The sequence below is a fragment of the Bactrocera oleae genome, chromosome 2 (genome assembly GCF_042242935.1).
Source record: "Bactrocera oleae isolate idBacOlea1 chromosome 2, idBacOlea1, whole genome shotgun sequence".
NCBI lineage: Eukaryota > Metazoa > Arthropoda > Insecta > Diptera > Tephritidae > Bactrocera > Bactrocera oleae.
In genome coordinates this window covers 15,572,316-15,588,701 of record NC_091536.1, presented here as the reverse complement: position 1 = coordinate 15,588,701, position 16,386 = coordinate 15,572,316, and the positions used below count along the sequence as shown (strand labels likewise).

Sequence of the window (16,386 nt, the reverse complement as noted above, 5' to 3'; positions counted from 1 at the left end):
CATTGTTGTTGCTGTAAATATTTAGTTGTTGACCACTAACGCGCTAAGTTTGACTGAAGCTTTAGCTCTAGCTGCAGCTGGAGCTCAAGCTCGTTCTTGGTATGTGCGAGCAGTTCCTAAAGTATACACATATGTACATATGTATGTGTTTGTGGCGCGGAATGGGTTTGTCTGTCGCCTATATGCTGTCTGATTTGCTTGCATGCAGTTGCTATGTGTTCTTGTTTATGATTATGTTGTTGCTGGTTTTTCGTACGAGGGTGTAGCAATAAACTTCAGATATTTAAATAAGTTAGACGATATTGAAAATTCTCCATAACCTATAAACTATAATTTGCGAATTTCTTAAATTTCCACATTGATTTATCTGTCTTTTAAAACAGCTTAAAAAGCATAACTTGGGGGGGGGGCTGTTGGGTTGCGTCTTTCGAGGAAAATTTTATAATTGGCATGGAACGGTAATCTCTGGAGCATTAGTAGGACCATTTGACTTAAAAAACATTTATACACGTTGGATCCCACAAAATTTTTCAATTGCTCAAGAAAGGTTCGTGTTGATTGGTCGAGAGAAATGTTAAAAAATACGATAGCGGTGCTAAGAAACACGTCAATGACATAGTGACAGGTGATGAATCGTGGATTTACGCGTATGTGCCCGAAAGTAAACAGCAATCGATTGTATTGGTGTTTCCAGATAAGCAGAATTCAACAAAAGTTGTTCGCGCACGAATCACTTCCAAGTAAATGGTTGTCTGTTTTTACCAAAAACTGGACATGTCGCAACCATACCACTAGAACAACAAAAAACAGTAAATAGTGGTAGACAACTTATTTGTTTGCCAGTTGTCTTTCAAGAAATCAGGAAAGCCAACCGCCGAAGACGAATCATTCTTCACCACAACAATGTTAGCTCTTACACATCGCCTTAAACAACTGCATTTTTGAGTACTCAAAACATTGATTTGATGAGTCATCCAGCGTATAGTCCTTTCTGGACATCGAACGACTTGTTTTTATTCCCGTACGTAAAAAATATACTCAACGTTTTACGGCACCTCAATTAGTTGATGCGTTCAGAACGCATGTTGCAAAAGTTCTACGACAATTGGTTCAAACCCATGCAAAGTGTAAAGATCTTAATGAAGAATATTTTGAAAAATTATAAAGTGATTTTCGATGATAAAAAAAAACAAATATTTTCTCTAATACCGAAATATAAAAGGCAACCCTCGTATGTGTATGAAAATTCTGGCATTTGTTATACCACCCTAATACTGTCTTTAACATACGACATTTACTTAACATAATTGAATTTTGATTAAATTTTATACACTTGCAACATGTTGCTGCAGAGTATATTAGTTTTATTCACCCAACGGTTGTTTGTATCACCTAAAACTAAACGAAATAGATATAGGGTTATATACATATACATATAGGTATTAATGATCAGGATGATGAGACGAGTTGAAATCCGAGTGAATATCTGTCCGTCCGTCCGTCTGTGCAAACTGTAACTTAAGTAAAAATTCAGATATCTTACGGAAACTTGGAACACATGTTCCTTGGCAAAAAAATAAGTATAATCGGACCACTGCCACAACCACAAAACGTAATTTATCGAAAATCACGCCTACTTCCCATATAACACAATTTTATATTCCATCAAATTCTTTCACATTCCAATATACAAAAAAAACACCGCTTATTTACCGCATGTATCGGCCAATATTTTGTAAAAAATTATGTGGATTAGCGTTGAATTATAATGGAATTGGTCTATACTTTGGCTCAAACCTCATATTCCTAATTTAATATATTCCGCTCCTCTGTTTGACGTTTTCCACATCAACTCAATATATTAAATTTAGCCTCTTTGGTTGAGATGATATCACATACATACATATATCTTAGTTGAAGATGTTTTTAATATAATTTTAGCTGACGCGAACCTAAGTATAACACTAAATAAAGTAAGTTAATGTCTTGCAATATAAGTCAAGAAGATGTCAAATTTGATTGTAATTTATTTACGATTTCATCGAATAATGAATGTTAAATTTTTTCGCTACATTTTTTAATATAAAGTTTTGCCACACCTGAAGGTTTTTCCCCCGATTTGATCCTTGTAAGTTGCAAGAGTATAAAATATTCGGTTACGCCCGAACTTAGCCTTTCCTTACTTGTTATTTATTTATTTTTTGCTACACCCAGTGATTGCCGTGCTTCTCACCTGTTCGTCTGTGGACTCTCTGTGGATGTGCGATTACTAAGCATTTAAATGCCTGCAAGTTTTTACAATTAGTTTGTAATTACTCTATGTGGTGGTGTGGTGATATGAAATTCTAATATGTCAAATATGTGGCGAAACCGGATCCAGGCCCACAACAACAACTGGAGTTGCATGACCCATTAGCAGGCGGGGCGGAGGCGTTCTTGTTTATATTTAAGTGTTATTAAAGTGTCTGCGCACGTTCACAATTCGAAACAGAAATAGCGAAAGTTTTTGTGATTTGCAATGACTAATCATATGAATACTTTGAAGAATTTCTTCGCTAGAAAAGTGCACGTGTTCGGCGGTTCACCACACTTTTGAAACGGCTTAACTTTGTTTTCATTCCACAAAATTATTGCTGAAAATTCTAATTCTAATTGCTTACCTAGACGAAAGTAATACGAAAACCTAACGTTAGAACCTCAGAAAATTGGAAAAAGCTAAACGCCGAAAGACAGGCAATTGGTTCTTTACTGGACTTTCATTTTCGCTCTCCAAGAGGAATGCTCGGTGAACTCTATTATTAGTTAGGTCTCACTTCTAAAGTTTAATTCCATAAAACCAAATATTTTATTGAGTAAAGAGCAAGAAACGAAACTAAACTCGACCGGTGGTATAAGTCAATAAAGTGTTGGATTATGCTGGTGATATAGATAAAATGAGTCTACTACCTGCGCCGATATTTCCGCATGTTTTGAATTTCATAAAAAGAAATTTAGCTCCGGTGGTGTCTTCGAATTTGTATACAACTTCGTATATCTTTAAAACCACATAAACAGTGAAAATTATGTCAAGTCGGAAATTCTCTCTCTCGCTCTAACAACTTGTGTTTTTTCGACTGTCAAGGAAATTAACAAGTAAAGTCCTCCAAGATCTAAATGCTGTGGAAAGAAGAAGCTTTAAGAATTCAACTATTTTAACGGGTACGGCGTTATAATTATAGTCCTTCCGTTATTCTATTATTATTTATCAATTACCGTCAGTCAATTAGGTCGTCAGCAGGGTTGTAGATTGTAATCTTATTACAGGTGGCGCCTATCAGCAGTTTCTCTGCACGACAGCCACTGCCACTCATGCAACACTTCATGGCATCATTATGCCATCAGTTTAGTCAGTCAGTAAGCCATCACACATGTGTGTATTACAAAACATTAATTGCGTGAGATCAGCAGAAGTATGAATTGCATGCAGCGGTGACATAACTCGCTGAATGCGCCGTTATTATTATCCAAATGATGTACATATGTATGTATGTACATATAAAATAATATAAGTAATACCCTCGTTTGCTCGTTGGATTTGAATTTTTGCATGCGCTGCATTATATCTATAATTTCTTTTTCATGGCAATAATTAAAGGTCAAGTTCATTTATACAGCGACATTTTATTTTCCATAATATAACATACAAAAAAAAAAGAATAAAAACAGAAAATGCTGAATATAAAAACTTAGCGTCTGCGATGCTGCTTTCGTAGACTTCATAAACAAAATAATATTCATTGAAAGGCCAGTTGTGAATGTGTGGAAATATACGTTTTTGTACAATTATACAAAAATGTCGATATTATAATTATTATATGTATCTACAAATTTAACAGTGCCTTCAAAAAATATGCTTATGCTTTTGCGTCAATGCTTTATTAATGACAACTGTTTTAATTTTTTTTGCGAATTAACACATGTTCATATTCGATGACTGACGCGTACAATTCGTTCAGTTTTAATTTCGATCTTCTTAATGTACCAGATTGTGCCGTGAAATAAAAATTATTAGTGCTCAGTACAAAAAACGTTTTGAAGCAGCCTTTCTAAGAAGCATCCTAATGGTCCCAAATGGAACTGCAAAATTTTACGACGAGTTCTACATTTGTGAGAGGTGGTCTGGCCATTATAGAGAAACTGAAAACGTAGACGACAAGCCATGAAGAAAGAGAAATCACGTGACAACTAAAAGTGACAAAGCTATTGTTCTCCTTTTTGAGAAGAAACCACTGCTCGGTCTTAAAAAACTATATACATTATGTTTTTTTTATAAAAGGAATAGATATAACTCTAAATACAATACGGGACAGATTACACAGATCTAGCATCAAACGCAGTAGTGCTGTAATTAAACCTCTACTTTCAAAAATACACATTGAAAAAAGTTGGCATTGGGCGCAGAAAACATCAACCGTGATTGGAGTAATGTAATATTTTCAGATGAGACCACTTTTGTATTGTTTAACCCATTGAAACGTGTTTGGCTAAGAAAAGGACAAAAATTTATTCAAAGAAGTGTTAAGCAGCGCAAAAGTTGCATTTTTGTGAATGCATCTCTGTTAACAAAATAATGTATTTTCTATAATTACAAAATGTTTTCCAACAAACGCTACCTACTCTTTAGAAAAGAACAGCATTAATTTTTGAACGCACTGCGCGTACTTCGGATGTAGTAAGTACTCTGCAGTGAAATATACTATTTCTGAATTCGATAACCAGTTACATAGATCTTCAAACGGAACTAGCCAACTAACGGACTTTCTAATATTTTCTGTTAGAAGTACGTAAGCAAATCACCTTATACCTCTTTAAATTCTGTTCCAAATAAAATAATTAATTAATTAATTGTTTTGTAGTTGGTATAACTCTGGTATTTTTCGCACTAATATTCGGAGTATTTTTCGAAGTAGTCTACTTTCAGTTCGAAAACTGTAATTGTGAATCAACTTTTTCGAAATGTTTTTTTTACTACGGCAACTACGTGTTTATGTATGTAAATCAGTTTCAATTCGGTATTTTTATACTCTCGCAACCTGTTGCTACAGAGTATAATAGTTTTGTTCACCTAACGGTTGTTTGTATCACCTAAAACTAATCGAGTTAGATATAGGGTTATATATATATAAATGATCAGGATGAAGAGACGAGTTGAAATCCGGGTGACTGTCTGTCCGTCCGTCCGTCCGTCCGTCCGTCCGTGCAAGCTCTAACTTGAGTAAAAATTGAGATATCTTTATGAAACTTGGTAGACATGTTTCTTGGTACCGTGAGACGGTTGGTATTGCAGATGGGCGTAATCGGACCACTGCCACGCCCACAAAACGCCATTAATCAAAAACAAATAACTTGCCATAACTAAGCTCCGCAATAAGATACAAGACTTTTATTTGGTACACAGGATCACATTAGAAAGGGGCATCTGCAGTTAAAACTTTTTTAAAAAGTGGGCGTGGTCCCGCCTCTAATAGGTTTAATGTGCATATCTCCTAAACCGCTAATGCTATAATAACAAAATTCGCTAGAAGCTAATGTTTTTATCACTTCTATTGACGGTGTGAAAATAGTTGAAATCGGGTGGCAACTCCGCCCACTCCCCATATAACGGTACTGTTAAAAACTACTAAAAGCGCGATAAATCAAGCACTAAACACGCCAGAGACATTAAATTTTATCTCTGAGATGGTATAAATTGGCTTTATAGGAACCGCGTTCAAAATTAGTCAGTGGGCGTGACACAGCCCACTTTTAGGTGAAAACCCATATCTTGAGATCTGCTTAACCGATTTCAACCAAATTCGGTGCATAACGTTCTTTTCATGTTTCTATGCCATAGTGCGAAAATGGGCGAAATCGGACTACAACCACGCTTACTTCCCATGTAACACCATTTTCAATTCCATCTGATTCTTTCACTTTCCACTATGCAAATCAGGTAACAATGATTATATCGGGGTAAAACTTTGCGTGAATAATGCAATTAAAGTATGCCACCTTGCGGCCAAAAATTGTCTAAATCGAACCAAAACTGTTCAAACCCCTAAGTATATATGGACCCCATTGCCTATAGTTGACCTTCTACCGAAAATATCAGTCAATCCACAAAGAAATCTCAAACGAGTATACCATTTGACTTTGCGAGAGTATAAAATGTTCGGTTACATCCGAACTTAGCCCTTCCTTACTTGTTTAAACTAATTTAATTTTAAGTTCGATTATATAGTAGTAAACCAATATTTTTCGGTCTGAATTCATTTTAAATTCCGAAAATCTGCTTGTCAGATGTTATTTTTCGGAAAAGACCATTGTCAGTTCTGAAACTATACTACTTGTATACTCAGAAAAGCTGCTTTTCATTTCTGAAACCATTCATATACCAATAATTTTCAAAATATTGATTTCTTATTGCGGTTACCAATTTGGTAAACTTTTTTAAACTAGTTTATTTTTAGTTCGAAAACTCTAGTCTTTTTCGACCAAATTCATGTGCACCCCAAGAAATCGATTATAAAATAATGATTTTCCGATTACTTCATTTTCGTAAAGAGTAGTATCAACAAGTACTGTTGTTTCTCGGTATAGTTAATTCTCAGCCCGGAAACTAGTTGTAAATAAATAGTTTTGAGGCAACATTCGAACCTGAAAATCTAACTCTAAGCTATCATTGTAGTGTTTTATTTATTGCAGCGTAATTTTTCGAAATGTTAAGTTCGTACAACTATTAGAGAATATATTGACATGTAAACAGTATTTACAGGTATGCACTCTTCTATACACTGAGATGAATTTTTTATCCCCATTACCGTTGTAAATATTCTTTGCGTTACTCATACAAGTACTTCCACCTACTTACATACATATGTACATATGGTACATTTGTGCATATGGAATCACATTGTTCTCCTCCCTTCAGCACATTTTCCATTCTCAGATGCAATTGCCTGTCGAAGTTGTGGTTTCTGACAATTTTATAAACTTATCTATTTGGCATGTGTGTCGCTGATGGGTTTGGTGAAGGGGTCAAACCACACAATGAGTTGAGCAGAAATTACTTTTCAAATCAATACCTCTATATAAAAGTACACTTAATTGGTTGAGGAAAAGTTGTGCACGCTTTTCGGTGATTTACCAATCTATTAGAATTTATTTGAAAAGTAATGAAGAGATGAAGTTTATACAAACAGGGATGGTTGAATATTTAGTACATGTTTCTGGATTTTAACAGTAATTGCAGTAATCGGAAATGAATGCAAGATCTAAATGCAAGTGAAATCCACAATTATATGTAGGGTTGCAAAGACTCTCTTTTTATTGGCAGGCGCTGCTCTTAAAAACTGTTAATAAAATCTATAAGTCGTTTGAAACGGGCTTAAATGTTATTTATGTAACATTTTTTCTTTTTCTGTGCCCCTTTGACCGCATAAGTGGCTTCAACTGAATCTACAAATTCGAAAATTTATATTAAACTAATATCTTGTATATTTCCATTTGAACAAGCCTATTCTAATTCTGCGAAAATTTGTTGAGATCACAATTTTAGGCAAGAGCACTTATTTAAGTAAAACCGTCTAACGAGTCAGTGATTGTTCTCGTTTGGAATCAGTGAAATTTAATATTATGTACAAGTATTTAGAGCGATTACGGCGTAGCTCAAAAGTTATCAACGAAAGAGTAAATATGTTTTTGTAATGTAACTTTCAAATCTTTTTCTTATAGAGTATATTTTTAATTTTGTGGAACTGCTAATTGTGCTCCAAAGCACTTACACTCTGACTTTTAGAATTGTCACAAATTAATTGAAATTCTCCATCCCAAAGCTTTGGTTCTTCCTAAAATCTGTTCTTGAACTTATATTCTCGGTTGATATGAGATTCTTCATATTTTTCTTTAGATGTTGATGAGTAATAAATGGTAGGTATTTGATCAAATTAATTTATTTTTTATCGAAGGAAAAATAATGGCGTGATGTTGAAAAGCCCGACACACTCCATTCCCTTCCGCTTCCAGTTTTTCACGCACATGCATTTCCCACTTAAGTTCATGTTCTTTATGTTGGCTTTGATGTTGTTGCGCTTTTGGATTTTCGCTCTTCTCATTGATGTCGTCGCGTTTATTTGCGGGTTTTGCCTTTCCTTGCGTGCGTTTCATGGTTATTGGAATTTATACCCAAGTGTAACATATTGGAAAATGGTGTTATAATATTGTACACTTAACGGTTGTTTTTAGCAGTAATGGCCAGTCGAGGCGGATACAGGATTATTCAGATAAATGAGTTTAGTTTATTCAGTGGGCCAGGGACATGGCAAAAAATTGTTGCAGAGGTCCGGGACACCCTGGGAACTCAGGGCCCGGGAATAATTGTACCTGAACTCACCCACCTCTCTCCTTCAGTGCGGTAGTCGAAGTGTGTTTCAGATTACCGAGCTAATTCCTGCGAACAGTTGGGTTGTCGGGGTTGTATAATCTTGACGATTTGTTGCAGAAATGCAACTTCTATGAATAATTTTTAAAATACATATGTGGGCCTGACAAAGGACCTTTTGTAAATTAAGCACTTGCCTTTGATTCGTAAGGAGGTTTTTGTATATAACTATTTTTTTACGGTACTGTACGAGGTATATTAAGTTTCATACGAAGTTTGCGTAACACCCACCCAGAAGGAAACGTCGGAGATATATAATATACTTGTATGTATATGTATATAGATGATCAGCTTAAGTTGAATCGGTTTAGCCATGCCTGTCTTTCTGTATATACGCGAACTACTTCCTCAGTTACTAGTTGATACATCGATCTGAAATTTTGCACACGTCCTTTTCTCTCCAAGAAGCTGAATCGCCGATAAGCTGCTCGATCAAAATCAAGTTCTTGTGTGCAAAACTTTTTTATTTGACAAGAAAGCTTTAGAATTTGGCATGATTTAATGTCCAGGACAATGCTACAATCTACGAAAATATTGTATGTATTATACAGGTGCCTTACTAAGTAACCCTAATTCGATACCAAACAACGTGAACTAGCAAAATGTTTTCTGTCTGGTGCAAACCACTGGCCGGTTACGTTTTCAGATTTAGTTTTTAGTGCACTTGTGCAGGGTATTATAGCTTCAGTGGAACGAAAGTTAAGACTTTTTCATAATTTCTACCTAACGGTAAATTTTAGAAATCCATTATTTGCGATATTTTTACTTGCGCTCGCAGTAAACCGTGCCTTACCTTGTTTTCTCTTACATTCTTGTCTTGTTGCAATTTTTCATGCGCCTGCTCTTGGCTGGTCGCTCACTCTGGTGGATGCTTGCCTTTTTGCTTGTCTGTTGGTATCATTTATGGCCCACCGACCCATCGACCGACCTGCAACACACCATACTTATGTCTATATTAGAGATTCGTGCATACTTTGTATTAGGGATAGGTACATATAAGGTATAGACATACATATGTAGCTACATTAGGTTCATTCGTGAGCCGAGTAACTGCTATGTGGTATATACATTGTTAAATATTTTCCAGCTATTGTTTTGTCATCCTCATTATACACGAACACACCTTCGTACACATCTGCTGGACTTATACTTAACGGTGTTGTGGTTATTTTGGTTATTGTTATTGCTGTTGTTATTGATACAGTTGCCAGCATGCTGGTGGGTGGAAAAGCGCCACTAAGATATGTATACATATGTAAGTTCACAAGCCACCCCTGACACTCTACTTGCCAACTTGTTCGTATTTCGCAAACGCTTCGTGTTGTTTGTATGTTTTTTCTTACTATTTTTTCCTCTTCATTCAATTTTCTTTTCACTTTGCTTTGCCGGGAAAATTGCACTGCACAAATCGAATTAGTTGTGTGCTTGTTCTGCAGTGTCGTTAGTGGCGTGAATGGCTGGAAGTCGTCAAGAAGTCAAGCCTTAGCGATGTGTGCGCGAAAAATATGACAGTTGCGCACATAAAAACAACAATAACACTAAATAAAAATAATAATCGTAATTCATTCATAAACCTTAGATGGTTTAATGTGGAAAATTGCATTGCAAATGCAAAATTAATGCAAAAGTGAAATTGTATCAGTTACATCGCACTCATGCATGTTTATGTGCAACGTTTTACCGTTTCTTTGCTAACCAACGAACTGTGTGTGTAATGCAAGCAGCTAGTCGCCCGGCGTCAGCAAGCGTTGCCTCAGCACAGATGCAATTTCACTGTCTAGTCGCGCAGACAGCTGCTTCGCGGCGCCCCAACTGATTAGTGATAAAGAGTTGGTGATAAAATTTGTGATTAAAATTGTTCTTTTATGTACAATATATGTATTTGCCACGCCTTTAATTTGCATATGTTAACTTTTGTTCTTCTTTTGTTCAACTTACAGTCGGTGCTAAAACTGTGTAAATACTTGAAAAAGGAAGCGGATTCTACAATTGAAGGCTGTAAGTTAAAAATAGGAGAAACCAAACGAGCACGTACCACCCCCACACATATACTCATATAGAGGATAAACGCCAACGAAAGTAGCTGACCTTCGTGTTCGCGTGATTTCGCACCGGTCTGCTGCAAGGGCACTCTATTGATTGCCCTTCGCATGTGTCGCGTTCAGTGCAGCTTGCCGGTTGTGCCCAACTAAGCGGCACGAGCGACGTTAACACCGACCAGCAGGCAGTAAAGCGAGTGCGATTGTCGCACATTACATAGATATATATGTATGTATATAAATGCATCTGTATCCATAGTTGCACCGTCTTACTTCCTCAATAGCAAATACATAATAAGTAGCAATAACTAAAACACACTAATAGAGCATCTAACTAAGTGCAACAAAAGCAACAAAAGCAACAACAACCACAAGATGTTCAATTTCATGAAAAAGGGCGTATCCTCGGTGAGCGGTGGCAGTGGCGGTGGTGGCGATGATGAAAAGGAACGTCGCAAACGTGAGAAGAAATTGCGTAAAGAGGCTAAAAATGCTGGGTTACTATCGGGCAGTATGAGCTCTGAGGAGCTGCTGCGGCTAGATGAGGTGCGTTCATAAATATTTTCATTTAATAAGATTATAATTTTTCTTTGTTTCACAAGGTTCGTCGTTCGCTGAAAATACGCGGTCGTCGCAAAGAGAAGGAGAAATTGCCCAGCGGCATAACAGCTGATTATAGTGCGGAGTTTTTCGCCCAATTAGATATAGACCGTGCAGCGTTGAGCGCCGAATTGAGCGGCGAAGGTGATAGCATTTATGAATTAGATCGCGGCAATGAAGAAATTGTCGCATCTGTGACGACAACCATTGAGAGTCGTTATAATGGCGCTCGTGTGGGTGCTGCTGGTGCTGGCGGCGCTACTAGCCCTGCCATGAGTATACATTCCATGCTGGCGGCCGCCGCGGCAAGTGGGAATGGAAAGGTAAAATGGAAGTGTTTAGGAAAGAAGCTATTTTAAGTGCTAATTTGTAATCAAAAAGGATGTAGCCAAAGTTTTAAAACTATTAGATTTTTTAAGCTTAATTTAAAGTAGTGCGAAACTTTTTCTAAACATACTTTTTCTCGTACAAATTATTTTCTTGGGAAATTCGTCTTCTATAAATCATAAAGTTCTACAAAAGAAGGCAGACCAAAAAGCAAGTTTAATGTTTGTGTTTGCTTTTTCCGTTTGTTAGGTAGAGGTTTCGAAAGAAATAGAAAAAAATTCTTCCCAAACATTTTTTTTCACATTAAATCAATCTCATGTTATTTTAGGCTACTGAAAACTGACTCTTCGTTTCTCGGCAATTTATCAATAAAGTAAGAGCCATAACACTATTCTATTTTCCAAAACCTGGGTAAAGGTTTGTAAGGATCAACCTCATGGTTGGCTAGCTTGGCAGCTCGTGAGTCGTTAGAGTTTAGAGAAGTCACATCGGTAGCGATCGGCTTTGAATAAAATAATTAAAGGCTATCAAATATAGGGATTAATCATGAATATATTCCCAAAGAGGTTGGTCTAACCAGAGATTAACGAAACCGAAATTTGTTTACTTTGAGCCAACCAGCATAAGAATTATATAGGAAAAGAGGCTAAAAGGCAGTTAGAAAGCCAACATAATTGCAGACACTGGACATATTTTGTATTTGCAGTTGCATGTATTAGATCACCGTTAATAGAATCAGGCCGATTTGCCATATATAGGTTATACCCTATCACTTACTTTTATCTATAAGAGTTTATTCCTTTTACAAAATATATAGATTAGATTAAAAGATTTTATTTGGTTTGAGATAAAGAGAATGAAACTATAAATGATTTACCTTTACAAAAACAAAATAAGTTTGAACTAACCACAATATTTTCGTTCATTGCAGCATCGCTCATTGCCGCCTGTGCCGCCGAAACCGCCAAAGCGTGGCATACTAAAGGGTTCACGCAGCAACATATCCAATGTACATGAAGAGATAACGATCACATCGCCTGAAGCACAGCTGCTCGTGATGCGCAACACAATGCAAAATGAGTTGCCCTTCGATGGTAGTCGCAGCAATAGCATAAGTGGTGCAGCTACCGGACGCAGTAGCATGGGTGCAGTCGGCGGCGCCGGCAATGCAGGCGTTAATCCTCACACGAGCAGCGGCATCGCCTTCACCTCAGTGGAGAGTTTGCGTAGTGATGAAGGTGGTAGTGCGGGTATACAACGCGCTATGACACTGCCGACGACTGCACGCTACGCACCACAACTGCCACAACATCATAGTGGTAATCTGCGTGTGATGACTTCACCCTCACCGAGCGCTGACAGTCTCACAGATACGACAAATTCTTCCTTTGCCACGCCCCCATTTTCTCTTAGTCCCATCGGTGAGTCGCAGGGTATTGATCGGTGGTCACGTGTTCATGCATTCGAGGATGTGGAATTACCATTGCCACCGATTAAATTGGTGCAATTGCCATTGGCGCGTGAACTCGTCATTAGGCGACAGAAATCGCCACGCAATGATTTCGGTTTTAGTTTACGTAAAGCGATTTGTCTGGATCGCGCGGAATCGCTGACCTCGCCCGCATTCAAACCGGTCATATTTGCTGAACCCGGTGCGGGTGGTGGCGCGACCGGACTGCTGCCGGGTGATCGTTTACTTAAAGTGAACGGCACGCCAGTAAGTGAGTTGTCCCGTGAGGTGATCATCGAGATGATACGCAACAGTGGCGATTCGGTCACAGTGGAGGTGAGTGGAAGAAATTTAAGTTAGGCTATTCATGTTCACATTTGTCGAATTTGCGCAGGTCCAACCCGTGTCGGAATTAGTGGAGCTAAGTAAGCGCTGCATGCCACCACAAGGTATTGGCATTGTCGCCAATGCTGATGATGAAGTTGATCGCGCTGCAAGGAATGCGAATTGCAATACACTTAAAAGGAGTGCTAGCAAGCGTTTTAAACAGCAGGTAAGTGATTGTATATTATATGTAGAACATGAAATCTCGCTAGGATTACATATTCAGCGGTTTGCCAAATTACTTTTAGTATGAAAGGCATCTTATTGCTGAGGGTTCAAATCCTCGCTGAATAACTATAGAAATTATTTAAAATAAATCTAATGGTCGATGATATAGTCAGACATGGCTGAGGGTTTATTTAAATTTTTTACTATTTTACTTTAATGAGTTTATCAGATCAAATATCTTACAGCATGCTGTTTTGGTTTTAGCCAACCACAACAACAATAACCACTGTTTTTAGAGTCCCAGAATATGTGGTTTCTATAAATTTATTATCTGGAGTGATTATCTGTTAGCAACCAATTTCTCGCATATTTTATTTAGAAAATGATATAAGTTGTTTTTTTTGTGAAAACTGCGAACACTCATAGAGAAAATGAAAAAAAACTTTTATGTAGTATGTTGGAAAAAGTACCATCGCTTTGGGAAAGGTCTGTGAAAGTCTCTTCCGGATTCAGAAACCGATTTTCTGTCTTCTGAGTCCATGAATATATTCGACTTTTCAGCGCTTTCGTTTTCCAATAAATAACGCTTGACTGTGAATTCAGGAGATAATGGGGTTTACTCGTTCTTAAGATGAGTATTCTCTTGCGACTTTTACAGTTACTTGGTCGTCTTGGAATACTCCTTCTAATATATAAAATTTTTTAGCTAGCAACTGCCTTTTGACCTCTTAGTTTGAATTCGAGTCCGTTGCAGTTAAGCAAACGAGAACTGTACCAGGATCCTCTGAATCTCAGAGAACATTCTTACATATTTTTATATTTCTCCAAGGCAATGTTAGTGAGATATAACGATGTCTGGCGCTTGGCTTGAGTGAATAGTTGCTTAGAAAATGTATATGCAATCAGGAAATGTTGGCCGAACTTGGTTTACTCTATTTCGCTATTGTTTGTTTGCTGTGCTCTGTTGCAGTTATAATTTTTCTTTGCTTTGCATACTAAACTGAAAACTCTGATTACCATCGCTCAAGACGTTTAACAAATTATCAAGCAGTAACATACCAGTAATTCCATTGAAATATATATTATTGACTTGCTTGCAGCAAACTGAAACTATAAATGCAAACTTGCGTACATACACACATTCACATACTTTTGGTCTTAAACCAACGAAAGCGAATTTGTCCGCATGACAACATTCGCGAATTCGCTTACATACACATATGCGCTTGAAAAATTCTCAAATAAATATGCTACGACATTTTTAAGGTGTAATAAAAAGTGTTATAACGGCTTGTATACTTTGACTAATGCTTCGAAAAATGGGCAAAACGACGAGTATTAACACGAAATGCACCGCAGGAGTTCGCACGCATGCATTAATAAAATAATATTGTGGCACATAAATAACGGCTGACTGCTGACAGTGGCAACAACAATTACGAAAAATTGCGAATTTAACAAAAATAAAAGAAAAAAAAACAGCTGGCACACACCTCTTAGCAGCTGACAATTTAACGCCGAAAAAGATTAGAAAATATTCGCTAAATAATTTTGCTTTCAAAGCGAATTAAAAATGAACCTTAGACAAATATTTACCCATTTTACATATGTATAATGTATGCGTAGGTGTGTTGTATATTTGCGCAGACCTTAATAAAAAGGTGCTGGAGGCAGGCGTGTTAAACAAAAATTAATACAACCAAAATTTAAAACAAGACTATGCGAGTAACCAATAATTCCTTACTAATAAATCGTCTACTACTCTACGTTGAGTTAAATAGAGTTCCACGAGCAAGGGCGTTGTGCGCTGAAGTTTGCGTCATGCAAATTTACTTTTTTTTTGGGCTTTTTCCACAGATATATGCCCATATCATCGTAAAGAAGTAACTATTTGTTTAAAAATTTGCAGTTTTTGTTGTTTTCATTATCTATCAACAACACGACCAACCTTATTACAGTTAACGCGCATATAAAGCACAGGAACTGTGCAAAATGTGCACTAATTGCAAAAAAAAAATTAATTTGAAAATCAATATAGTATTAGTCTCCGCCAGCTTGAATTTTTATTCAATTACTCAATTTTTTTTGACAGTACTGATGACTACTCCACAGTTCTATATTGTTCTACTAATCAGCATATCACTAACTCATTTGTATATTGAATGGCTTGAAAAGCAAGTATGCGAAGATTTTTTGAAGCCAAGCCTATAAAATACCTGAGCATATGCTTAGGGTTTTTTATATTCAATTTATTATGAGATTTGTTTTTTCGGGAATTTTTGCAACTTTATAATCATTCTATATTGCTTATTGAGGTAGCTTATTTTAAGGAGCACTTAACACATATATTAATAAATTACAATTAACTTTTTAAGTGTTTGCCGCAATTTATTTGTTAATCAGCCATGTATTTTACTTCATAAATTTATATGGGTTTAAATTGTTGTTGTTGTTGTAGCGGCAGAATTCTGCCGAGTTGACCGGTCTTGGCCGGATAAAAATGCGGGTCCGTGCCGGTTACGTAGACCCGACTGTCGTGGAAACGGGTTTAAATTAGTATTATCTTTTAGTTTATTTTTTTATATTTAATTTAAAACAATAATTTACTAAATTTAAAAAAATTATAATTTTTTATGTAAAATAAATTTTTGTTTTAATTTCGATTTTTCTCTGATTATATCGGGTTTCAAGGTGGGGTGATATGTTAAGTGTCATTTCGGGTATTTTTAATATGTCATGATCTGTAATTTTTTTCATTGTATTCAGTAATGTTTACAATTTCATCGTGGAAATATATACGCAAGCACAACGTTTACTAATTATTCAATTTTATTCTCACAATAATCGTTTTCCAATCACAACTTTTCGTGCGCTGCTGAGGCTCGCTTTCATCTAAGTGGCGCGGTAAATAAACAAAACTGTCGATTCTGGTGCGAAGAAAATCCACGAATTATTCATGA

General features: G+C 36.6%; 1 protein-coding gene across 5 annotated transcripts in view; it reads left to right on the top strand.

Annotated features, from left to right (window-relative positions):
• Nucleotides 1–16,386, top strand: part of Mhcl (Myosin heavy chain-like) — a 129,157-nt gene that overhangs the window by 4,533 nt on the left and 108,238 nt on the right. For 3 of the 5 annotated variants that reach the window (XM_070109712.1, XM_070109713.1, XM_070109722.1), the window contains exons 2-5: nt 10,399–11,043; nt 11,100–11,420; nt 12,356–13,210; nt 13,269–13,427. In XM_070109712.1, the coding sequence (XP_069965813.1) occupies nt 10,873–11,043; nt 11,100–11,420; nt 12,356–13,210; nt 13,269–13,427 (1,506 nt within the window). In that variant the 5' untranslated portion in view covers nt 10,399–10,872. Of the gene's footprint in view, nt 1–10,268; nt 10,288–10,398; nt 11,044–11,099; nt 11,421–12,355; nt 13,211–13,268; nt 13,428–16,386 lie in introns of those variants that run through there. The other 2 variants (XM_070109719.1, XM_070109717.1) reach the window with 2 other exon arrangements.